At 36.9% G+C, this 23,912-nt stretch overlaps 3 protein-coding genes across 25 annotated transcripts in view; 1 reads left to right on the top strand and 2 right to left on the bottom strand.

Annotated features, from left to right (window-relative positions):
* ALG5 (ALG5 dolichyl-phosphate beta-glucosyltransferase) overlaps positions 1-3,293 on the bottom strand; it is a 48,663-nt gene extending 45,370 nt beyond the window's left edge. Inside the window, exons 1-2 of one of the 5 annotated variants that reach the window (XM_038573220.1) lie at positions 3,091-3,293; positions 290-461 (exon numbers count right to left, since the gene is read on the bottom strand). In XM_038573220.1, the coding sequence (XP_038429148.1) occupies positions 290-428 (139 nt within the window). In that variant the 5' untranslated portion in view covers positions 429-461; positions 3,091-3,293. Of the gene's footprint in view, positions 1-289; positions 462-1,503; positions 2,028-2,165; positions 2,307-2,839 lie in introns of those variants that run through there. The other 4 variants (XM_038573219.1, XM_038573217.1, XM_038573218.1 and 1 more) reach the window with 4 other exon arrangements.
* Positions 350-10,331, top strand: EXOSC8 (exosome component 8). Of its 2 annotated transcripts, none has more exons than XM_038573222.1 (11): positions 350-471; positions 4,540-4,576; positions 4,724-4,787; positions 5,530-5,603; positions 6,820-6,865; positions 7,570-7,675; positions 7,763-7,808; positions 8,617-8,713; positions 8,960-9,080; positions 9,662-9,768; positions 10,115-10,331. In XM_038573222.1, the coding sequence occupies exons 1-11, from the start codon at positions 446-448 to the stop codon at positions 10,228-10,230; spliced, it is 840 nt and encodes a 279-aa protein (XP_038429150.1). In that variant the 5' UTR covers positions 350-445; the 3' UTR covers positions 10,231-10,331. The 2 variants fall into 2 exon arrangements, with proteins under 2 accessions (XP_038429150.1, XP_038429151.1); XM_038573223.1 differs by lacking the exon at positions 350-471 and adding an exon at positions 3,359-3,418.
* Positions 10,243-23,912, bottom strand: part of SUPT20H (SPT20 homolog, SAGA complex component) — a 39,944-nt gene continuing 26,274 nt past the window's right edge. For 11 of the 18 annotated variants that reach the window (XM_038573181.1, XM_038573182.1, XM_038573184.1 and 8 more), the window contains 7 exons: positions 22,105-22,411; positions 21,410-21,564; positions 18,683-18,738; positions 15,969-16,088; positions 13,064-13,169; positions 11,510-11,613; positions 10,243-10,746 (listed from right to left, as the gene is read on the bottom strand). In XM_038573181.1, the coding sequence (XP_038429109.1) occupies positions 10,609-10,746; positions 11,510-11,613; positions 13,064-13,169; positions 15,969-16,088; positions 18,683-18,738; positions 21,410-21,564; positions 22,105-22,411 (986 nt within the window). In that variant the 3' untranslated portion in view covers positions 10,243-10,608. Of the gene's footprint in view, positions 10,747-11,509; positions 11,614-13,063; positions 13,170-15,968; positions 16,089-18,682; positions 18,739-20,328; positions 20,423-21,409; positions 21,565-22,104; positions 22,412-23,912 lie in introns of those variants that run through there. The other 7 variants (XM_038573191.1, XM_038573192.1, XM_038573189.1 and 4 more) reach the window with 7 other exon arrangements.

Below are 23,912 nucleotides of genomic sequence, written 5' to 3'. Positions count from 1 at the left end.
AACAGAGCCCTCTCGGACCTCTTCCAGTGGCCCTTCCCAACTAGAAGGCCTGTTTTCTGTCCACAACTAGCTTAATGTCTCTCTAGAACACTTCAGTCCTATGACTTCATGATGCTGACCGTATTCTTTATAGCTGGCATTTGTTTCCACTCTCATGAACTACAACTACCAACTATGCACTCATCAGAGCCCACATCTACTAATGTTCTCACAAAGATAGTAAAGTTCATACTTTAAATTTCCTTTTCTTCCCAATGGCCCCATATCCCAAAAATGAAATTGGGCTTACACCGTTTTTCTTCATTGTATGAAGGCACAACAACGGAGAGCTGTTTGGTAGGCGAGTCCCATACGCTGGGCAAAGTTTCCTTCTGTCCTTTGGCATTTAAGAAGAACTTCTCCTCTTCATGTTGATGGAGATGTGGCATTTTTGTAGCAGTTATAAATGCAACAAAGGAAATCTAAAAGTAGGTATGTTAACAAGAAACTATATTATGTAAGATTACATCATTTATGTGATTTTTATTGTTGTTGTTAAATGTTCACTCTCAGTTTTTAGTCCATTAAGAATGGTCTGGAGGTGACACCAAATTCAAATCCCTTACTTATGAACTAATAATTGTCCTTCTTCCATTGGTAGGAACTAATGCCTTAGGAGCTGTGTCTTCCCACCTGTCATCCCTAGGCCTCTGTCATCCCAGATTTAATAGGGAATAGTCACCAGAGAAGTGCAATCCATTTTAAGATGCCCTGAATCTCCAACCCCTGGCTAATGATGACAACATTCATTTAGCATTGTTTTAAAGATCGCACAACATAAAACATTGAATACAATACCCCCAAATTATAAGTCCTCTATAAATGTTAGCTTTTTAAAAAATTATTTTATTTTCATTTATTCATGAGACAAAGAGAAAGGCAGAGAGACATAAGCAGAGGGAGAAGCTGCCTCCCTGCGGGAAGCCCAATGTGGGACTCGATCCCAGGACCCCGAGATCACGACCTGAGCCCAAGACAGATGCTCAACTGCTGAACCACCCAGGTGCCCTAAATAGTAGCTCTTATAATCACAAGCTGGTAGGATCAAATACTTCCAGTTCATCCTCAAAATGCACCCATTTAATTCTATAAAACAGATAGATCAAATAAACAGAGTCAATTTAGGATTCTGTCAAAACTCTGCCCCCACCAAAAACCTGAGAAAACCTTGAAATCTCCATCTACCCCTAACGGAGAGAGAGGACTCCTTTCTGACCCCGACACAAATCACCGAAGAAGTCAGGACACGTTGCTTTTTCTCTATAAGTTATTTCTAAACTGTGAAGTGTGCAAACCCGGCAAGGCGGAAGAACGGCCTTCCCAGCAGTGCTGTCAGGGGGGCTAATCTGGGTGTCAAGGAAGCTGGAACCTCTCCACGTACTAACTGGATGGCAGGCTCGTTCCAAATTATAAGGGAGAAAGCTCACTTGGCAAACCATTACTAATGAATCAGCAAGTGCTTACAATGTTTGTTTCCAGAGTGATGGCAAAGAAAATCCGAGTCTCAATTCTACTGTGCCCTCCTTTAGAGGCAGCGAATTTAGGGTGTTTAATCCCGGGTCATAGGGACTGCCAGACAACGGTAACAGCAGGCCTGCGTGCCTCGGCCTTACTGTGTCCCTCCTGGGTCTTCTTGATCCACTGATTCACCCCAATCTCTAGCAGATGGCTCTCGTCAAAGCTGTCACCACCTTCTAGTTGCTTCCCCGCATCAGGAGGGTCAGTCCAGGGAGCGCAAACCTCCTGGGGGGGCTCGAGACCTTCCCGGGTGCAGCCGGAACTGCACAGGCTGCAGATGCAGGAGGAAGGGGTGGAGAGGTCGGGACTGACAGGGCAGAGGTCGGGGGCGGCGGGGCCGGTGGAGGCTGACGGGGGCGCACGTCCCCCGGGGAACCAACGTTACAAGGGCCTGGCCGCAGAGGGAGGTAACGCTCCAAAATAAAGACAAAGAAGGGAAGAAAGGGGCTGTGAAGTTCTAGGAGAGGAAATCCTGGTCAAGTTTCGGGGGAGAGCGTGGGGGGAAAGGGACGCGTCGAAGCGTGCGGGGCAGAGGACAGGCTGCGTGGCGGCCGAGTCTCTGAGAGGACGGAGCCCAGGCCCGCGTCGGTCCCCAGCCCTCTGCTCACCAGCGTCAGGGCGGCGGCCGCCAGCGCCACGCCGAGCACAGCCAGCTGCAGCAGGAGCGCAATCATCGTCCATACCCGGCTGCCGCGCGCCCTCCCCAGCGCCTACACACACGCGGAAGCGCCGCCGCGCAGCTCCGCCTCCCGCCGGCAGAGCGGCCGAGCCCGCCCGCCGCCCGCCGCCCACAGCGCCCCTCGCGGCCAGGCGGCGCACACGCCGTCCCTGGCGGCCAGGCTCGCGCGCAGAGGCGGGCGCCGGGTTCCCCGCAGGGCTGACAGAACCCGCAGGCACACACAGGATTCCACCCAGTCGGAATTTCAGGTAGGCAGTGAGCGGCTTTTCGACAGCCGTCTTAAGACAGCACTCACGCACCGTGCAATCCACCCATTAAAAAGGTTTTATTGTATTCCATGAGTCTTTAAAAACGGAGACAGCATAAAATTTGCCATTTTAACCATTTTAAGGGTACGATACGGTGGTATTGGTTACATTCACAATTTCCTGCACCCATTATCTATTTCTAAAACATTCTTCGCTCCCAGCCGCCCCCGCCCCCCGCCCCGTAACAACTAATAACATGTACTATTTGGGGTATACTCATAGTGGGGAAAAATTAGCTTGTGTATCTGACATTAAAAATTAATTGGATGTTCTGTATTCCGTCTGGCAAACCTACCTAGGAGGGAGGTGACGGCTTTGAGAACAAACGCAGCCCACGGCACAAGCTGCTCCTCAGGAGCCCCTCCGGGGGCCCGCAGAGTGTACCGCGGGGCGATCACCAGCGCGCACAGAGTTTACGTGATTGCTCAGCAACTGGAGCTCCAGGGAGCCCTTCCCTTGGGGTGAGGCACGCCCAGGGCCCAGCCTGAGACAGAGGCGGGAAAGGACGCAGGAGCTCTGGAATAATGCCCCACACTTAATACTCACTCAATTCCTGGCAATAAGGTCGGCTTTCCCTTAAACTCCTGAGCTAGCATACCGTTTTTCTAAAGAGACACACCCGTCTCTTTCCCAATAGCAGATTCGACAAAACGCGTCCGAGGCCAAGAAGCCTAGAGGCGCGCTGGGCTCCTCCGAGCGGAGGCGGAACGAGAACCCCCTCGCGGCCACCAGCCCTCGGCCTCTGCAGCAGCGGACGAAGGGCGCAGGCGCGTCTGTCGAAAGTTTGGAGGCGGGGTAGGCGCGCGGCCCGGGGGCGCGGCCTCGCCTGGCGCAGGCGCACGCGCGCGGGCGGGAAGATGGCGGCCGGGTTCAAGTGAGTGTGGGCGGCCGGCGGGCGCGTGTTTGTACTCTGGCGGTTGGAGGCTCCCTTTAACCCTTCGCTGGGATTTTTTTTCACCTGGAGGCCACCCTGCCAGATTCCGGTTTGTTTCCGTCACGGCAGTAGGCGACGGGCAGAAGGACCTGGAGGTGGTCGTGGCGAAAGGAACGGGGGCTTTTTCTCCGCAGTCCGACGGAAGATGGAAGGGACCGTGTGCGGAGCTCGGGGCCGAGGCGAGCGCCGCTGGCGTGTGTGGCGGCCGTGCGGCCCCAGGAGCCCGCGTCGTAGCCTTCTCATAGGTGTTCTGGCAGAACCACGTGCCGCTCTGTTCTCCCTCTCCCTGACGTCCTTCTAAAAGGATTGTGCCTTGTTGGGAAGGTTTTACTTGAGCCTTTTTTTGGTGTCACTCTGGGGAAGCCCGTAAATTTTTGTCCTCACAAATTTTTCATTGGGTAAACTACATAAGATTCCACAGGAAGACCGTCGTATTGACGCAGTTATCTATTTGCAGAAACTCTCGAGTTATTGATACAGTGATATATATGTGCTCCTTTAAAAATTAGCATTCTTAAACAAGCTCTAGCTAGTGGGGAGTCTAGGAACTCCTGAATTCCAGAGTAACGCGTCTGCACGTGACCTTCGACAACTATAAAGTAAAAACGAAAACATTTAACCTCTGTGGTTGTTAAGTTGCAGGTACTAATATAAAGGCTTCTTTCCTTGGTCATAATTAAAGAATATGCTAAGTTTCAGTTACAGGACACTGAAAATAAAGATGTAATTTTTCCTCATGTTGAGATAATCCCTGCTTCAGAGCGAAAGTGACATCATTATTTTGTAATAATTGGATTAATTCTTCCAAAGATGTCCAAAGGCTCGGGCTCCAGCCTGTGTTTGTTTAAGGTAGCGTTAAGGACAGCAGTTGAGTCTGATTACGACTGCAAGAGCACCTTTTAATAGTTGTATGGGGCAGCATAAACATCAGAATTCATGAAAGGAAGTTACAAATTGGGGAAATTTATGCTGCATCCTCACACTCCTAAGATCTTTGCCAGTTTCTGGATTTATGTTAAGATGTACTAACTTACCTCAGATACGTTTTTAACATGTTTCAGGACTGTGGAACCTCTGGAGTATTACAGGAGATTTTTGGTGAGTAAAGGTTATGTGTATTGTACCTTTTGATAACAGTATCATGTGCATCTTTTCAAATTATGTGAATTAACGAGGTTTAATGTGTTTTTCTCTGGTGTGTGTAAAGTATAAATGTAATCCATTTTCATGTAAATGTCTATTTAGAAAGAGAACTGCCGTCCTGATGGAAGAGAACTTGGTGAATTCAGAACCACAACTGTCAACATAGGTAAGGATATTTTGAGTTCTAAAATAGGTTATTGAAGTTGCTTCAGAATTTTTCTGTTTTTAAAGCTTTTATTTATTCATGAGACATAGAGAGGCAGGCAGTTGACATAGGCAGAGAGAGACGCCGGCTCCCTGCTTGGGAGCCCACCTCAGAACTCCATCCCAGAACCTCAGGATCACGCCCTGAGCCAAAGGCAGACGCTCAACTACTAAGCCAACCAGGCATCCCTCTTTTTTTTTTTTTTAAATAGAAGTATTCTTTTTGGTGGTTTTTAAAACTCACTGTTGTGTCAATTGTGTCAATGTTCTTCTTTTAAATTTTGAAGTAACAGTAGTGTTTTATCCCTTCTTTCTTCAAAGCCTCCAAGATACGTTTTTTTTTATGTCTTATTAAACTTTCTGTTCGAAACACAGAATTTTCCAGTTTAACTTGTATGACATTCCTGAGTTTTAGCCTGAGCCATTGAAACATATTTCAGCCAAATTCTACTATATCTAAAGGAATCCAGTAATGTTTTGTCAAGAGATTGTTATCTGTAGAACAGTTCTGTGACTGAATGAAAATGACGAACTCAAATTCAAGGACAGGTGAATAATTCCTAAAACACTAATTTTTAAATAGTTACATCATTTAAAAAAGAGAACTAAATTTTCATAGGCTACTGAGATATATAGCAAGATAAAATCATGTGTAGAAAATGAAAACTTTCCATGTATTGTTTATTTTGCTTTTATCTTTTCAGGTTCAATTAGTACTGCAGATGGTTCCGCTTTAGTGAAGCTGGGAAATACTACAGTAATTTGTGGAATTAAAGCGGTAGGTTTAATATATGTCTTACCAAGATTTGATTTGCCAAATTATTTTCATGTACTTATTATAATTTACACCTATAATTCTGTTGATTAGGCAGCCATGTGTCAGTTTTTTTAGTGTTTTTCATTTCCTAAGAGCTTTCACCTTTGAGTAGAGAACACCCAAAGTAGATTAAAAACCCAAATCTAAAGACTCTTGTCAACATGCATCAAACGTGCTGAAATGAAAGTTTTTAAAATCCTCACTACCTTTAAGTTTTTAAGAACTTGTTATTTGAGAAAGATTTTTTATATCCTCTTATCCAGTGATAACATTTAATCAGTCCAAATAATGTAGAAAATTGAGATTGCTCAAAAGAGTTTGAGGGAATAATAGCCACTGTTTACTGAGTACCTTTTATGGCCCAAGAACCTTAAATTGGGTGCTTTATTACAGAATTACCAGTTTAATCATGAGAACAATCATTTGAGGTAGAATTTTTCTGCCTTCTGTTTTAAATGAGGTTCAGTAACTTGTCCAGGAATATACCATAACTAGAACTTGGATATATAACTTTGACTCCAGCTTGTGCTTTTTTCAGTATGTCACACTGTGAATTACTTAACCTAAGTTCAGATTCTTTCTCAGGGTGATAAAGCTGGGGTGATATTGACATCTGAGCACTTAATTGTTGCCAGCTTTTATGCTGGGGACATACCTCATTTGACCCTTATTGAGAGTCCCTAAAAGTAAGTCATATTAACTTCTCATTTTACAGATGAGAAAGTTGAGTGGTAAGAGTTTAGTTGATTTGACTAAAGTTCCTCAGCCAAAAAGTGTGGGTCTGACATTTGAACCAGGTCAGTGATTCCTAGACTTTTGCTCTTGACCACATTATCACTTCCTAAATCTTGCTAAGGATTAACATTAAGTTTAAATTCAAGCTTGTTACTGAGAGGAAGAGAGAAAGAAAATGCATTTTTTTTTTTTTTTAAAGAGCCCCCACGTAGTTTTGGTTAGTAGCACTAGAATGTAGGCAACTGAGCTATGCTGCCTTTTTACTTTGCAGACCAGACCTAGCCAATGTCCGTATACAGTCTGATGGGACTCCCTACGCATATTAGATGCTCTTGATGTAATTAGCTAAGATGGTCTTTGCTGAAGGCTTCTATAACTAATTGCTAAGCTCTCTTCACAAATATCGAGTAGCTTCTTTCATAGAACATATTTGTTTCTATAGGAATTTGCAGCACCACCAACAGATGCCCCCGATAAAGGATATGTTGGTAAGTTAAATGGTTCTGTTATTTTAATACAAATACTTCAAACACATTTAATGATACTGTAGTTCAGTCCTAGTAGTTGAGTTGAAGAAAATGTAAAAGATTCAGAAATACCTAGGAGTGAAGCATAATACATTCTTGAAACATTTTGTTAGAATGTAAGACTAATAGCACAATAGAGAATTTTACAAATTTTTCAGCTTTGATTAGTTGTTTATACATTCAGAGGTCATCAAACAAGAAAATAGAATCTCTTAGGAAAGTGTTGTAATCCTAAACTTTTATATTTCCATAAATATTCCTCATTTATACCACTATGGAATATTCTTCTTGCTGCAGACCATCTGTTCTTTATAGTAGGTACCAACATTTTAAAAATGCAGGCAGGTGGATTTAAGAGGCTATCTACTGATACAGATTGAGGTATTTTGGAAGAAATCTTATTTTTCTGAAGGATTTAGGATTGAGGCCTTCCTTAATAGATGCTTATTTTTTTTTGGCATTTCTGTGGGGAAAAAAAAGGAAAATGTATATTTTATCTAAGCCTGTGAGTCTTACAAAGACCAAAAAAAGAAAAAATTGATTTTACAACCTTTGGAAATCCTGTCTATGGCTATAATCACCTTTGCAGTGGATTGAGAATATCTTTAAGACTTCCACAAACCAGAGGTAAAGTTTAGTTCATAGCTGCAGAGTGTTTCTTTCAGTTCCTAATGTGGATCTACCACCTCTGTGTTCATCGAGATTTCGATCTGGACCTCCTGGAGAAGAGGCCCAGGTGGCTAGCCAGTTCATTGCAGATGTCATTGAAAAGTAAGATCATCCTGATAACATTTGACTGTCATTTATTTTTAGATAGCTTTTGACCTTTAATTTATTGTGCTTTATTATTAAATCAAGTTCACAGATAATTCAGAAAGAGGACTTATGCATTTCTCCAGGAAAGGTAAGATGAATAAGGAAGCTATGAGGTTTTATTAACTCTGAATTGTTTTTTATGGAAAGACAACAGGGAAACAAAGAATAAGCCACAGTGGGCTTAAATATGAACGTCCTAAGAAAGATGGAATTTAGTTAAAAAATCCAGCTTACTCTGTAACTATCTAAAATGAACCATGTAGTTCATAGAAAAAGTTTTTTGACTTTAAAGCTGAGGAAAAATAAAAAAAAAATAAAGCTGAGGTAACTTTTTTCCCTCTTTTACAGTAATTCAGCCATTTGTTTATTCTGTATAGATTAGTATCTGATCAGCTGATGTGTTTAGGGTAAATCCACAGTATACATTTCTAGTCTGTTAGTTTCACATCTAAAATTTAGAACTAAGTTAACTAGGACTTAGAAGCTTTTCCGGTTTCATTATATACAGATTTATTAGCATTGTAAAGCTTAGCCATATCATATATTAAGGTTTTCGTGGGAAAGTACATTTTGGACTTCATTTAGGACTTCCAAAAGCACTTCTTTTACTGCAAACTTAGCAAGAATGGAAATTGTTTATACTTCTATAGCTATCGATGGAAATCTAGAAGTTATTTATCAGCTTGGAAATTAAAAAAAAAAAAGCCAAAGTTTTTAAAAACCAAACCTGCTTTGTTGGTTATATACTTTATAAATAAGGGTAGCTTTTAAGTTTTTGAGCTCTGAAGGTATCATGCTTGTCTAACCAAGGATTCTGCGGTTTGTAGGCTTAAACAGTTACCATGTTCTACCCATCAGAAGGCTTTAATTCGTATTTTGTATAAATTCTGTTCTAGCTTTCTTGGGTTCTGTACTGTGATATCATTTGCCTTGACTATGATGGGAACATCTTGGATGCCTGTACATTTGCTTTGTTAGCAGCTTTAAAAAATGGTAAGCAACCTTAAGATTGTTTGCTAAACTTTATCAATACACTTTTTAAAGTTTTAGTTAATAGTGATCGATCATTCATGAAATTCTAAATTAAAGAAAAAGAATGTTTATAGCCACTAAATTTACCTTAATTATCCTAAGATAATTAAAAAAAAATACTTCTAAACAATGTAAGCAGAGAAAAGTTTAAAGCATAGAAACCTGTATTTGTTTAGAGTGAGACTTATTTCATGTTTGCCTTTCTAGCACAGCTGCCCGAAGTTACTATAAATGAAGAAACTGGTTTAGCAGAAGTTAATTTAAAGAAGAAAAGTTACTTGAATATTAGAACTCATCCAGTTGCAACTTCCTTTGCTGTATTTGATGAGTAAGTTAATCAAATGTATTTAAAAAATTATGTAATTAAGGTAATGGATTGTTACTCTGCTTTCTTACTTTTCAGTAAATGCTTAAGGTAACCATACATCCTAGTTTGGATTGTTATTACTCTGCTTTCTTACTTTTCAGTACATGCTTAAGGTAACCATACATCCTAGTTTGCCCTGGACATCTAGGTTTATAACTGTTGTCCCTGCAGTTATTATTAGCTAACCCTTATACTTTCAAAACTGTCCTAACTTTATGATGAATTTTTGTATTTTCCCAGTTTTTCTTATTCCTGCTTAATGTTAATCTTCAATATTTCACAGATTTACCTTAAGCTATCTTCTGATTTGCCAAGGACTTTAATATAGTCATAAATCGAAGGGCAAAGAAGATTTGCCCTACTTGTAAGAACAAGTAGTAGAATGTTAAGTTGCTATTAACTTTTCTGGTTTCCCACCAGTTCTAGTCTGTCATCAACACTAAGTTAATCTGACATCTAATACTAGGCCACAGTTTTTATTCTTTGTAAATAAAATTTGTTTCATAGATTGGTAATTTATGTTTTTCTTGTATTTTAAATAGCACTCTGCTCATAGTTGATCCTACTGGAGAGGAGGAACATCTGGCAACTGGAACCTTAACAGTAGTAATGGATGAGGAAGGCAAGCTATGTTGTCTTCACAAACCAGGCATGTTCCTTTCATTTTAACCCTATACATGTAAAATTAAAAACTCATTGTGAGCTTCTTTGTATTAGGAAAGGCCAAATAGAATGTGAGGTTTTATTATTTACCTAATACAAGTTTACTGCAGTTTATCATCTCAAATTCCTTACTTTTCTATATTGTCTACCAGTGGTTCTTAAACTTACGGTATGCATTAGAATCACTTGAGGGCTTGTTAAAAAAAGAACTTGCAAATCTTGAGACAGTCTCACTGGCTTACATTATTGAATTTTTTGTTTTATAACTTGGTGTTGGTTTATTTATTTTACAAGTAAAAATAACATGAAAAGTGTTGTCAATAATCTTTCAGGTGGAAGTGGCCTGACTGGAGCTAAACTTCAGGATTGTATGAGCCGAGCAGTTACCAGACACAAAGAAGTAAAAAAACTGATGGATGAAGTAATTAAGAGTATGAAACCCAAATAAACAACCACCACATTTTCAAAACGGATTTGTAAAAACTGTATTTCTTACACTGTGCACAAACCTTTTATACTAAATAAATATCAAACTACATTCTTCAGAAAGATGTTTCTAGTATTTTTCTTAGGTCACTTCCATATGTAGTATGTACAGTGAGACCACTTTTTAAAAAGCAATGACTTAGGCAAACCAACCCTAATGGTTTGTTAGACCATTTCCCTGTTTTTAATTAAAAATCATAGGGTTGTGCTTCTGTATAAAGTTTGTACATTTCACAATGTAAAATACTGACATTAAAAAAAAAATGAAGTAGAAACTCAAGAATCCTTTGATTCAATGCTCTTATGGTTTTAAAAAAGAGGAAAAAAAAATAAGCAAGACTCAGAATTTTGGAGTGGTTGGCGTGCCTCTCTTCATTTTACTTTTTGACTGGCTGCCTGTATGCCGATGCCGATGTAGCTGAGCTGTTTGTGCTGCTGCTGCTGCCATAGCCATTTGATGCTGTAAGAATCGCAACTGCTGCAAAAGGGAGGGGGGGAAAAGTCAAGGTTACATTAATTGTAGGCAGGTATGGAAGGGTGCTTTTCCTGAGAGATGAAAACAACAAAACTGAAAGGGAGAAAGCACCAAGATAACAAAAAGGGACTATACCACACTGAGACAACGCACAGTCAAACAGCACCAGTGGCACAGAAGCCTGCTAAGGGCTTTAAAAATGGGTTCTTGGTGAACTTCAAAAATAGTTGTTACTTTGCCCTGCCAATCTATATTGTAGTAACTCAGCAACTTCAGTTACTATTTGTTGTATGATAGTTTATAGCAATATAAAACCACCCTGCATATCAGAGATAGTCAACCATAAAATGCTGACTTCCTACAATGATGGAATAACATTTTTCTAAAACCGGTATGACATTTACTAATAGGAACACTAATATACTTGCCTTTATCTGCAGTACAATATCAAAAAGCTAACCATTGGCACTTAAAACTATCTGTTTCAAAAAATAACTGGAAACTGAAAAATGTATGTTAATGTGCCACCAGCACTTCATGTAAGATTTTAAATTAGGGAAGAGTATGGCTTAAATGTACAAAATATGTTCAGTGCTCCAAGATGACTGGCTAAAATGTCAGACTTTTAAGTAAAACTTGCTAAATTATTTACCTACTACTATATAGTCTTAAAGGACAGTAAAATAAAACTAGAGTAAGGTATGTTGAACTACTTTTGGAGCAGAGTATCTTTAAAAATGTAATCAGAGTGAAGTTGCTGGATTACTTGTATCTGTTGCTGCTGCTGTTGAAAGGCAGAGGAGAGCTGGAATCTCTGCTGAGGAAGGCTTTGCTCAGGTCTGTTCTCGCCAGAGCCAAGCTGAGACAACACTACAGAGAGGAGAAGGGGAAAGCAGGCCAGTCAAAAAGTTTGAAGGCTACCAGGGTTAGAAAAGGACAACACAGAAAATGAAATAATAGAAAAGTTATCAGTATGATTAATCTTAAGTATCAAATCACAGACATTTCAGGATAAATTTAGTATAGTCTCCTGTTAGTTGAGGGTACCACTGATGATTGAACCTCCTGAATATGAAAGGGAAGGGAGTGCCTGTGTACCAAAGCACTGTATCCCTCCTCCTTGCATTATAATGAAATTCGCTATTTTGCTGAGAAGGTTTTCTGGCAAAATGTAAACAACAGCATGATGCTTTAAAATATAATCAATGAAGTAAGGAAAAGTGGGAGAAGTCCATTCTACCATAATGACAAAACTGGTAGACAAGTGCTTTAAACAAAAGATACTGTGATGAGTTCCAAACTAGACTACTACTAGCCAACAATGGTAGTAAAATGAAACTGCAATATTCCATTTCTTTTCGAGCTGAAGGGGACCAGAGTAATCAGTTTAACCTTCTCAACATACAGATGAAAAAAATTTCAGGCAAAGGCCAGAGATGGTCTGAATGACACACTCAAAAGAATTATTATTAGCAGGTCTAGAGCTAGAAACATTCTCATTACTTTTTAGCCTAGAATTTCCACTAAAATATACAACAGCCATTTTAGGAGATTTTATAGCTCCAGTGGTAAAGGTTCATGATCACAAATTTATATTTGGAAATTCACCAGCTCTAAATACGGCATTATGCAAGACCCTGCTTATTCTAAATTCAGACACTGGGAGTTGTTTAGGACAGTAAGTCCAGTGATAATTCAAAATGTTGACATTGTCCACTCAATCTTCAAACTATCATGACTTACTTATACACATGGTTAGTGACTTTAATTAAATATTAAGTTATAATTACTGTTTTTAAATGACAAGATACCTTCATTAAAGGTAATTCTTTGGCTCACCACTTACTGCTGGAAGTGGTGAGCATTTAGCATATATATATATATATATATATATTACAAATGATAAAAGTGGGTTATAAAAGTTAAGCTGACCAGTAAGTCTTGATTCATGCAAATGCAAGCTACCAGAATGAGATAAAAGATTATGGAATCAAGAAAAAGGCAGTCTCAACCCAGGAGAACTGAAGATTTAATAGCTTTGTAGCTTTGTAGTAAGCTGGATAATTGTATAAAATTCTGCCAACTGTAATGTGAGAAAACCCAACCACTATTTATATGAAAGTAAAAACCCTTTTTTAATCAACTGTCAAATTAACAACAACAAAAAAAAATCTTAGGGCCATCAAAATCAATAGTGCATGCATTAAATAGAACCATATTTTTTCCTGCTACTGCCTGCAAGAGAAGGAAAAGAAATAACACTGAGATCTCTAAATGCTCAGTTATTTTTAGTAACATATGAAGGTATAAAGATACCAACCAGCTGCCTGTGACTGCATAAAACTTCCTACTCCAGCAAGGTTAATAACAGCAGCGTGCTGAGCAGATAAGGCCTGTTCTTGACTGGTTGAACCTTGTTCAGAACCCTAAATAAAAAAATGATACATGACTTGTACAGAAAGAAAAACAATTTTGATTTGTTATTTTTTTTTTTTTTCCTGTATGAGGTAAAATACCAACATCAGATTAGGTCTTGTAAAAAGAATAAAGAAAATATTTAAAGCTATGTAGAATTAGCAAGAATAAGTATGTGGTATTTTGCGTTTATCTTTTAAGTAAGCTCTACACCCAACGTGAGGCTTGAAATCACAACCCCACGATAAAGAGTTGTACACTTGGGATCCCTGGGTGGCGCAGCGGTTTAGCGCCTGCCTTTGGCCCAGGGCGCGATCCTGGAGACCCGGGATCGAATCCCACGTCGGGCTCCCGGTGCATGGAGCCTGCTTCTCCCTCTGCCTGTGTCTCTGCCTCTCTCTAGCTCTCTCTCTGTGTAACTATCGTAAATAAATAAAAATTTAAAAAAAAGAAGAAAAACCCTTTAAAAAAAAAAAAAAAAAAAGAGTTGTACACTCTATTACCTAAGCCAGCCCAGGCATCTCAGTATATTGTATTTTGAAACCAAGAAAATAAAACCTAATTTTTTAGAACTAATTCTGTATTGGTTTATTGTTTGATGATATACTAATAATCCTTAAGGCTTCTATAAAGCTTTATCAAAACCATTTTTTTAAAGCTTAAAACACTAGCAACATAGCACTAGAATTTCTAATGATTACAATTAGCAATAAAAAACAAATTAATAAGCATACAAAGAAAAAACCTGTTCTTATATGCAAATGGCATGACTCGAAAATATTGAGGAATCTACAAAAAAGCTCCTAAAACTAATAAACAAGTTCAGTAAGATTGCGGACTATAAGATCAACCACAAAAATCAATTCTATATGCTATCAGTGAACATGCAGAAACCTGAAAATTAAAACAGTACCTACCCCATTTATAATTCCAAAAAAGGAAAGAACACTTATGTGTAAACTACAAAACATATATAGGATTTTTGTGGTGAAAAATTGCTTTTTTTGGCTTAGGTAGAGACATTCTGCGTTCATGGACTGGAATATTCACATATTAAAGATGGTAAAGTCACTCTCAAACTGACCTACAGATTTAACTCATTTCCCTTAAAAACCCTGACAGGTTCTTTTTTTCTCTGTTTCTATAGACAATTCTAAAATTTAGTTGGAAAAGCAAAAGATCTAGAACAGCTAAACAGTTTTGAAAAATAAAATGGGAGGATATTGTCTGATATTAAGACTTATTCTATAGTTGACACTAATCAAGGCAGTGTGGTACCAACACAAGGATAAGTACATAGAAAAGTGGAAGAGAACAGAAAACAGAGAGAGCCATGCAAATACATCTTGCCAAAGGTTCAAGAGACTCAATTGATTAAAGATGGCTTTTTCAAACTAGTGCTGCAGCAATTGGACAACAATCCCTTTTGCCCACCGCCAAAGAACTCTGACCTAAGTCTTACACCTTATACAAAAATTAACTAGAAATGGATCACAGATTTAAATGAAAAGGTGTACAATTATTAGAAGGAGAAAATGGTTACTATTAAAAAAAAGACCCAGAAAATAACAAGTGTCAAAACTTGTCAGGATATTGAGAAACAGAAACCCTGTACACTAGGGAGAATGTAAAATAGTATAGCTATATAGAAAACAGTACGTAAGTCCCTTAAAAAATTGAAAATCTCACTCCTGGGTATTATCCAAAAAAAAAAAAAAAAAAAAAAAAGAAAAGCAGGGATTTGGAAAAGAGCTGTTTGTATACCCATGTTCATAGCAGCATTATTTATCATAGCCAAAAGATGGAAGCAATCCAAATGTCCATCAACAGAGGAACAGATAAATGTGGAATACACATACAATGGAGTATTATTCAGGCTTAAAAGGTAAGGAAATTCTGACATACACTACAACATGGATGAACTTGAAGACATTACACTAAGTGAAGTAAACCAGTCAGAGAAAGACAGATATTGCCTACAGTAGTCAAATGCAGAGAAATATAAAGCAGAATGATAGCTGTCAGGGCTAGCAGGAGAGGGAAATAGGTAGGGAATTACTTGGTACAGTTTAATGGGTATACAATTTCAGTTTTGCAAGATGAAAATGCTCTGGAGATTGGATGCCTAACAATATGAATATATGTAACATGATTTAAAATACACACTTAAAATGATGAAGATAACAAATTATATGTATACTTTACAAAATTAAAAAAAGTACAAATCAATTTTATATCTAGCCAAGTAATCCTTCATATGTTAAAGAATAAAAAAATAGTTTTGAATGTGCCCTTCCTGAGAAACTACTGGCAGATGAGCTTTACCCAACCAACACTTACCTGGGGAATCTTTGTGAGCTAAGAGAAACTTGGGCTGGGACCTGAGAATAAGTATTTTTAGTTCCTGAATGATTCCAAAGTGTAACAAAGATTCAGAAAAAGTTGTAGTTCCTTCTACTTTAATTTACTGCAGTTCTTTTTCAATTTTATTCTGTTCAACAACCTACAAATATTTTTGTCAATCTTCCCTCTCCCCTAAGCTTAATAATAGTAAGGACATCTCTATTCCAAAAGACACAGAACACTGCAAACAGAAGGATAATGACTGGACAAAAAATGCATAGGCTATAGGGGCAGAAAAAGAATTTGAAATAGGCACCCAATAACTGATCACTACTACTGTTAATAAAAGCAGAACAGGAACTACTACCTGTATGAACAAACTAAAACCATGTCAAATATACTTTAAACATATGAAAAAAGTTACAATTCTATAATGTAAAGCAGGTAGGGAGCTGGAAAGCACATACCTGCTCCCCTGGTTGTTGAGGACTAGAAGTTGTGGGTTGCTGAGGCTGCTGTGGTGTAAATTGAGAGAGCTGCTGTTGCTGCTGCTGCAGAGTGTTAAAAATGAGTGAGCCACCTGGAAGCTATTAAAGAAGAGCTAATTAACCCATCTCACATTTTAGAAATTTCTTTATTCCATAAATACTTTTAGAATATTCACTATGTATCAGACATTCTTCTGTGGATTGAGGAAACAGGTAAACCAAACCAATATCCATGACCTTAAAAAAAAATTTACTTAAAAAAAGTTCTTAATTGCTATTATTTCGGGTTCTCAAATATGTAGGTAATCCCAAACATATATCTTTTTGCTTAATAGCTATCCAAATATACATATGGCTTTTATTTAAACCTTTCTTACACATCAATAAATACAAAATAGCATTTTTTTAAAAAAAATATTTATTCATGAGAGACACAGGCAGAGGCACAGACAGAGGGAAGAGCAGGCTCCCTGAAAGGAGCCTGATGCGAGACTCCATCCCAAGATCCTGGGATCACACACTGAGACGAAAGCAGATGCTCAACCACTGAGCAACCCAGACATCCCCAAAGAAACTAACGATAGTCAGATACAATTAAGAAAACTTATTTAATTTGTTCCAGCTTTACACAGCTTTACAAAGACCCGAAATGCATGGGTTTTTATATAACACAGTAAGGAATTCCAATGCTGTAACGGAAATACAGTAGCTATCCATATGTTTAATTTAAGGGTACTACTTGCTGCTCTGTCATTCTGTACCTAAATTACTTCAAAAAAAAAAAAAAACAAACAAAACAACCCAAAACTTTTTAAAGCACCCAGAAAGCTCCATGTTAAAAATTAAAACTTTGGTTTCTAAATGCATCAGAAAATAAATGGCTTTTCCATTTATTCTATATGGGTTTAAGTTATAGTAATCCCCCTTCATGCATGGTTTTGCTTTCTCTGGTTTCAATTACTACAGTCAACTGCAGCTCAGAAGCAGATGATCCCCCTGACACGGTCAGGTCAAGAGTAGCTAATGCTATGTCACAATGTTTACGACATTCACCTCACATCATCTTATCATGTACACATTTTATCAACTCACATCAAGAGAAGGGTGAGTACAGTACAAAAGATATTTTGAGAGAGAGATCATATTAACATAACTTTTATTACAGTGTAGTTATCAGTGTTCTATTTTATTAATCATTGTTAATCTCTTACTGTGTCTAATTCACAAATTATACTTTATTGTAGGAAAATATTCTTCTCTTCTTTTTGTTGAACTTGCCTATGGTTTTGTCATAGCTCGCTTGGCCCAAATAGCAATTCTCTGAAATTCCCAAATAAATCTACTTTGCTGGTAAAATAACCGACAATTTTATTTTTAAGGTTAACAGTATGTACGCAGAGGAAAAAACAGTATGTTATACAGGGTTTTGGTACCATCCATGTTTTAGGCATCTACTGAGTATCTTGAAATGTATCCTCTGCAAATAATGGGGGACTACTGTATAAGCACTTTGAAAACTTTAAGAGAAAGTCCAAGCAAATAAATACCCAACTACAGAACTCTGCATAGCCATAAACAAACAAAAAAACAAACAAATAAGTAAAAAAGTGTTCTTAGGTCAGTATCTCTAAACCTCATTGTTTGGACTTAGTAGAGGTCAACTGTTCCTTCCTCAATCAGTTAGATAATAAGTGTAGCAAAATATAATTTATAAGGTAGCCTTATGATTAGTGCTATTAAGAATTCCACTCTTTTCCAACAGCAATCTGCAGAAAAGTTGGCTAAATAAACCAATGTGACCTGTGGTCTATCCATATTATAAGTGGACTGTTCTGTGATTACATTCTATTAAGTATAGATACTGTTTACATCTTATATAAGAAATGTTTAAGTTTTGGCTTAAAATACGTTTCCTAGTTTGTTACTCCTGAAACCAGGTTGATCAGTCTGGTACTACTGCTTTTTCCCAATAATCCAAAGCTCTGCCATTTTGTGTCCAGACATTCAAGTCTACCTTTTTCTTAAAGTTCTCTGTAGACAATACCACCCATTTTCCAAATAGGCAGCGTCATACTGGATTTCATCCTTAAATTAAAGGACCTAGCATAACACCCAGAATATTGTCAGTTCACAACATGTACTAAATTTCCCACTTCTAATCTCTTTTTGTATGTTGACACTGATAACACATAAGTAAAGATACATCATTAGACACAAACTATAAACTGACATTTATTGAATGACTAGGAGCGTGGCATTTTGTTAAGAAATCATATTCTCTTAGGAAAAGAACACCTACCTATTTTTAAAATATTTAAGCAAAGAGTATTACATACCATGTATACATTAAATGTCTATTGAAAGAGGAATTCTTTTCTAAGTATATTTATCAATGCTATTGTAGGCAAGTGTAGTCCTTTGTAGTTGTCAATTCTCCCCATTGGAGCAGCCAGTGCTTGGTTAGGCAGGGTGTTGGAGCTAATGAGTGCGGTTTATAGGATACAAATTCTTCTCCTTATTCACCTTCCATGTGATCACACAAAGGAAGTAATAATGAACCACATCCTTAGAAGATTTTGAACAGACTTCAAAATTTCAAATGCTTATATATATGATCAGATATACATCATTAAAAAAGCATACCAAGCATACCAAGCATAAAAACTTCAATCAAAAGCAGTATTTCTCATTACCTGGAGTAGATTTAAAGGCCTGAGACTTGAAGTATTTTTTAATCCAAAAGGAACACCTGTTAAATAAAACTCATGGTTATAACAGAGAATTAAAATTTTATTACACTTCAAAATATTTTATATTTTAGCATATATAAATACATTTTAAGTACTTTTTGCATAGATGTGTTTATTTTTTCTATACCTTTAAAATAAAAAAAAATTCATCAGCACCTATTTTAACACTATTATCTTACTCAAAGATGTGGTGCACCAGATGTGCATTTTATAGGCATACCTCAGAGGTATTGTGGGTTCCAGACCACAGCAAATAAAGTGAATATTACAATAAAGCAAGTCAAATGAATTTTTTGATTTCCCAGTGAATATGTTTACATTATACTGTTGTCTATTATGTGTGCATTAGCATTATGTCTAAAAACAAAATGTATAAACCTTAATTAAAATATCTTGTTAAAAAATACATCAACTGGGGCAGCCCGGGTGGCTCAGTGGTTTAGCTCTGCCTTCAGCCCAGGGCCAGGTCCTGGAGACCCTGGATCGAGTCCCACGTCGGGCTCCCTGCATGGAGCCTGCTTCTCTCTCTGCCTCTGCCTCTCTCTCTCTCTCTCTTTCATGAATAAATAAAAAACCTTAAAAAAAAATCAACTGAATTTTCAACGAGTTATAATCACTATTGCAGAGAACTATAACAAATGTAATAATAATGAGAAGATTTGAAATACTACAAGAATTGCCAAAATGTGACCCAGAGATATGAAATGAGGAAAAGTTATTGGAAAAATGGCATCTATTGATGCCTTGCTTCATGCAGGGTTGCCACAAATCCTCAATTCATCGAAGAAAATGCAGTACCTTCAAAGTGCAATAAAGCAAGGAATGCCTGTATTCTATTATTTCAGAAATGATAACCTCTTTTATCACTATTTTGATTTTTGGCTAGAGAAAGAAATCAAGAAGTATGCAGACACCATGAATGTAATAAAACTACATTGTTGTGAAAACATATTTCAGGTAGTGACATCTATTTAAATTTCTCAAAGGTTAAGGAGCATACAATAAGAATCATATCTCCAAGAATCCATGTACTGTTTGCTATTTTTTCAAGTACAAAATTGTAATATTAATAATGTTTAAAAAAACACTGAATTTTGTGCTTCAGGGTCAAAACTGAAAGTCAGGAAACATTGCTATTATTTCTGAACATAATCCCCAAAATCTTTAGAGTGCATCATAATATAAGGATTGGCAAACTTTTTCAGTAGGCCCTGTGGGCCACATATGGCCTCTCTGGCATATTCTTCCTCTTGCCTTTTTTTTTTTTTTTTTTTAAGACAAACCTTTAAAAAAAGATAACCATTCTTGCACTTTGCTGACCATGGCCTCAAAGTCCACATAAACAAAATATACCGATCTGAACACTAATTAAAATGTATCTGGTCCTCTAAGCATATAGTTCAATAAAAAAAGGATAAAAAGCAGAACTTTTACAGGTGATGATATCAAAGCCTTGTGAAAGAAAATAAAAAAAGCATAAACACACTAAAATATTACAGTACTGATTTATCCCCTTCAGGAAAAATTCTCATGGAAAGCTATAACTCCCTTTAAAAATGGATGACATCTATATAATGCTTGTAGCTTACCAAAGGCACTTCCAAATCACTTCATTAATGTCTCCTAAGTACCATCTGAAGTTAAGATATTTTTACTCCCATTTTTGAGCAGATGAAACTGAGGCTAGGGAGAAAAAATAAGTGACTTCTTTTGGGCCCCACACTGAACATCTGGAGCCATATGCAACTAACTAGCAGAGGTATATGCAAATATAAGCAAGCATCCTAAATTCAACACCTGATTCCATTTTCCAGGGCTTCTGTCACTAACTTTTATTAAAATTGAGATCATCAGATTTAGGAAATCACAGCAATATGTTACATGTTTAAATTATACTCTTTGTGTTTGATCTCTTGTAATTCAGAAATTTTTTGATAAATTTTTCTATGCTAAGTTTGTTTCCCTGCTAATTATTTTCTCAGGAAAACAATTATCCAAGATGTTATAAAACATTATTTTAAACAGCATTAAAAAGTTGTGTAAGTTATTAGAACTCTTCTCCAATATATGTAGTAATAAATAACTATTGCACTAAAACTATTACTAATTATGATGAGTACAGCAAATTTTTTTGAATGCTTATTACGTCTCAATTTAAAGTACATCATTTATGTTTACTCAATCTTCACAACTATGAGGCAAAGCATTATTATTATTCCCTATCTAACAGACAAGGAAAGTGAGGTGACTTTCCCATGATTGTACTGTTCAGTAAGTTCCACAACTGTGATTCAAACTCAAGCAGTCTGGCTCCAGAGCCTAGTCCTTTTACTGCCATTCTATGTTACCTTTCTTATACAACCTGTTTCCAAAATGTATTTCTTTAACCTGGAATAGGGCTACACTGACAATAAGGCTATCAAAATTAATTTATTATGTTTGGAAGGCAGATATAATTTGCAGAAACTTACTAAGTTTCTTCATAGAAGTTAATTACTAAATGCTTTTTTAATTCAAATATTGGAACTTCAAGGGTTTTATAAACAAAATACCTGTGACATAATGCTTCAAGAAATAAGGATGTTAAGCGCATATAATATGCTTAAAATGACATTTTTATACTAGCATATACTTTAATTTTTTAGAGATTATGATTTCCAATATTCTGACCTGCTTGAGAAGCTGCCTGCATTGCACTGGGCAATGCATTTGGTAGCAGACCTCCTGAGGGTAGAAGGCCACTCAGGTTTATTCCTGCAGGAGTTATGGCACCAGTGTTACAGCCCAGCATAGGATTTGAACCACTCATCAAAGCCTGAGCTCCACTGCAGAAGAATAAGATAAAGCATTAAACCTGCACTACAAAAGAAAAACTACAGTCACATAATAATTCCTTGGATTAAAAAACAAACTACTACACAAACACAATTAGGTATCTTGGTTTTAAACATCAGTTTTGGGGTTCTGTTTCATTTTTATGCTAGATAGTTACAGCAAGATTATCTAAAATTAAGTACTGTATATTTACCAGGGTTGAAAAGATAATTTGAAAGAATAAAAGCATTAATCAAGGGATTAAAAGATGGCAATGCTGAGGATAAACAGGAAAATCTATGCTGCTGTCAATGTGTAATATTAGGTTAGTGCATGTAATACATGTATTACCTAAAACTAAAACAGATTTGTTGAGATAGTTTCTATCCACATGTAAACTATTTTTCAGTTTCAGAAATATGCAATTTGTTAATTTCACAAAAATTTCTTTACATCACAGTGAGAGTATCTTAAAAAACAAACAAACAAACAAACAAAAAAAACAAAAAACAAAGCAAAGAAACAAAACCAGGGCATCAATGCAAACTTACCAAACAGAGCCCACTACATTGATGAAGTTAAGTCCAGCAGAGTTTGCCATGACCTGGGTGGCCGTGGTTCCTGTAGTTATGGATGTTACCATGGTGGAAAGAGGAATGGTCGTTACAGGCATTGCCTGGCTCAGAGACCTTTGCTGCTGAGCAAACTGAGTTAACAAAGTGGGCTGAGGGGTGAAGCCTGAATCTTGGGGAGTAAGGGTGGCTGAAGGGGTAATAGGAGTTGAGCTCTGAGCATCAGGAGGGTGTGGGGTCGATGAAGGGGTTGGTGTAGGAGTAGATGGCTTAGGAGTTCCAGATCCTGCTCATTGAGAAAAATAAAAATTGCTAGTTTGTTATAAATGGCCAGTCCTTTTTAAAATAAGGTTAATGGAATCTTACTTAGCACTGACAATTTGTTCCAGTTTTTTTTTTTTAAGCAGTTAACTGCAAGTGTTAATTTCTACACATGATACATGAGTGTTGCTACACTCAATTACAATTAAGGATGCAGTATATCACCTAAAAATTCCATCAGAGATGCTATTACAGTAACAGTAAAAATATACATTTGTATTCTACCACAATACCCATTTAAAAGTTAATTTCCTACATGCTACCTTTGGCCTAAAAACTTTAAGAGGAATTCAAATTAATTTTTGTTATTTACGATTTCACTAATTTAGAACTTCACTTAAAAATATTGCTTCTTTTCTGTAACAGTCTGAGATAAACTCTGAACATACTTAATAAATTACATATGGTTAACAATCATAATTGGCACCTAAATGTACATGTTTAATTCCTAACACATCAAGTTTATCCTGACAAACAAATTTACAAAACGCAGTAATAAAGCAAATATTTGATAGATAATACTGCATCTTTAACAGTAACTGTGTACTTCTGTTTAAATGTAAGAATGTATAGAAAATCTGTTGTGAATGAAGTATGCACAGTTTATCAACTTTTTAAAAAAAAAACAAAAACAAAAAACAAAAACCAAAAAAATAAAACCAAAAGCTCTTGAGGTGTTTTCTTTTTTAGCTTTCATGTCCTGCAGAAAGAAAGGAAAGAAATGTGAATGTCCAGAAGCTGTCACTCAACCCTTACTTAAAGTAACAACTGTGTGCAGTAGATTAACATAATCCATACCCACAACATAAGAAGTGTGAATAAGACTTCCAGGAAATTTATAAATTTTTCTTTGTGCAAAACAAGAAGGCAGAAAAATTACACCTTTTGAGCTATCAAGATGAAGATGTTTATATCTAAGGCGAAGACCACTCTATCACTGTGCAGTGTATAAAACTTTCAGCACACTTTAGTTATCTATAAAAAAATCTAAAAAACTGGAATGCTTTTTTTCAAATTGATACCTAAATATCTCAGAAATCTCTAATTTGAAGAAATCTTCCCAATTGAATGCTAGAATTCTTGCATAAGTCTTCTTGATGTTAAAAAAAAAAGTATTCAGTAGTAAAAATTACATTTTAATATTTTCAGAATAATGCTTTATGATTACCACATTTTAGTAACTGATTACAATTTTTAAGAGTGTAGGAGTGTTTCTGAAAAATCAGCTTTCAGTTTATTCTATCACCACCTTGGAACTAGTTGGTTTCTTACATACACAAATAGGACTGCAGCAACAACTCGTATGACATTTTTCCTTTCATATCAGCTATATAATTTACATAAAATGTAACATGATCCTAGGGTACACTGGAATAAAAAGTATTTTGGAATCTTATTGCCACATTTGGCTAACATCTTTTTAAGGATATGTGTAGGTTGTAAGTCTATAAGGTATACACACAGTG

Source organism: Canis lupus, chromosome 25 (assembly GCF_011100685.1).
Source record: "Canis lupus familiaris isolate Mischka breed German Shepherd chromosome 25, alternate assembly UU_Cfam_GSD_1.0, whole genome shotgun sequence".
NCBI classification, from domain to species: Eukaryota; Metazoa; Chordata; class Mammalia; order Carnivora; family Canidae; genus Canis; species Canis lupus.
This window is presented reverse-complemented; position numbering and strand designations above follow the sequence as displayed.

Bases quoted from the DNA above. Each gene is read 5' to 3' on its own strand.
- EXOSC8 (XM_038573222.1), top strand. From the start codon at position 446: ATGCAACAAAGGAAATCTAAAAGTAG. The intron at 5,604-6,819 runs GTAGGTTTAATA...TTGTTTCTATAG, and splicing joins TAATTTGTGGAATTAAAGCG to GAATTTGCAGCACCACCAAC. The intron at 9,081-9,661 runs GTAAGTTAATCA...TATTTTAAATAG, and splicing joins TCCTTTGCTGTATTTGATGA to CACTCTGCTCATAGTTGATC.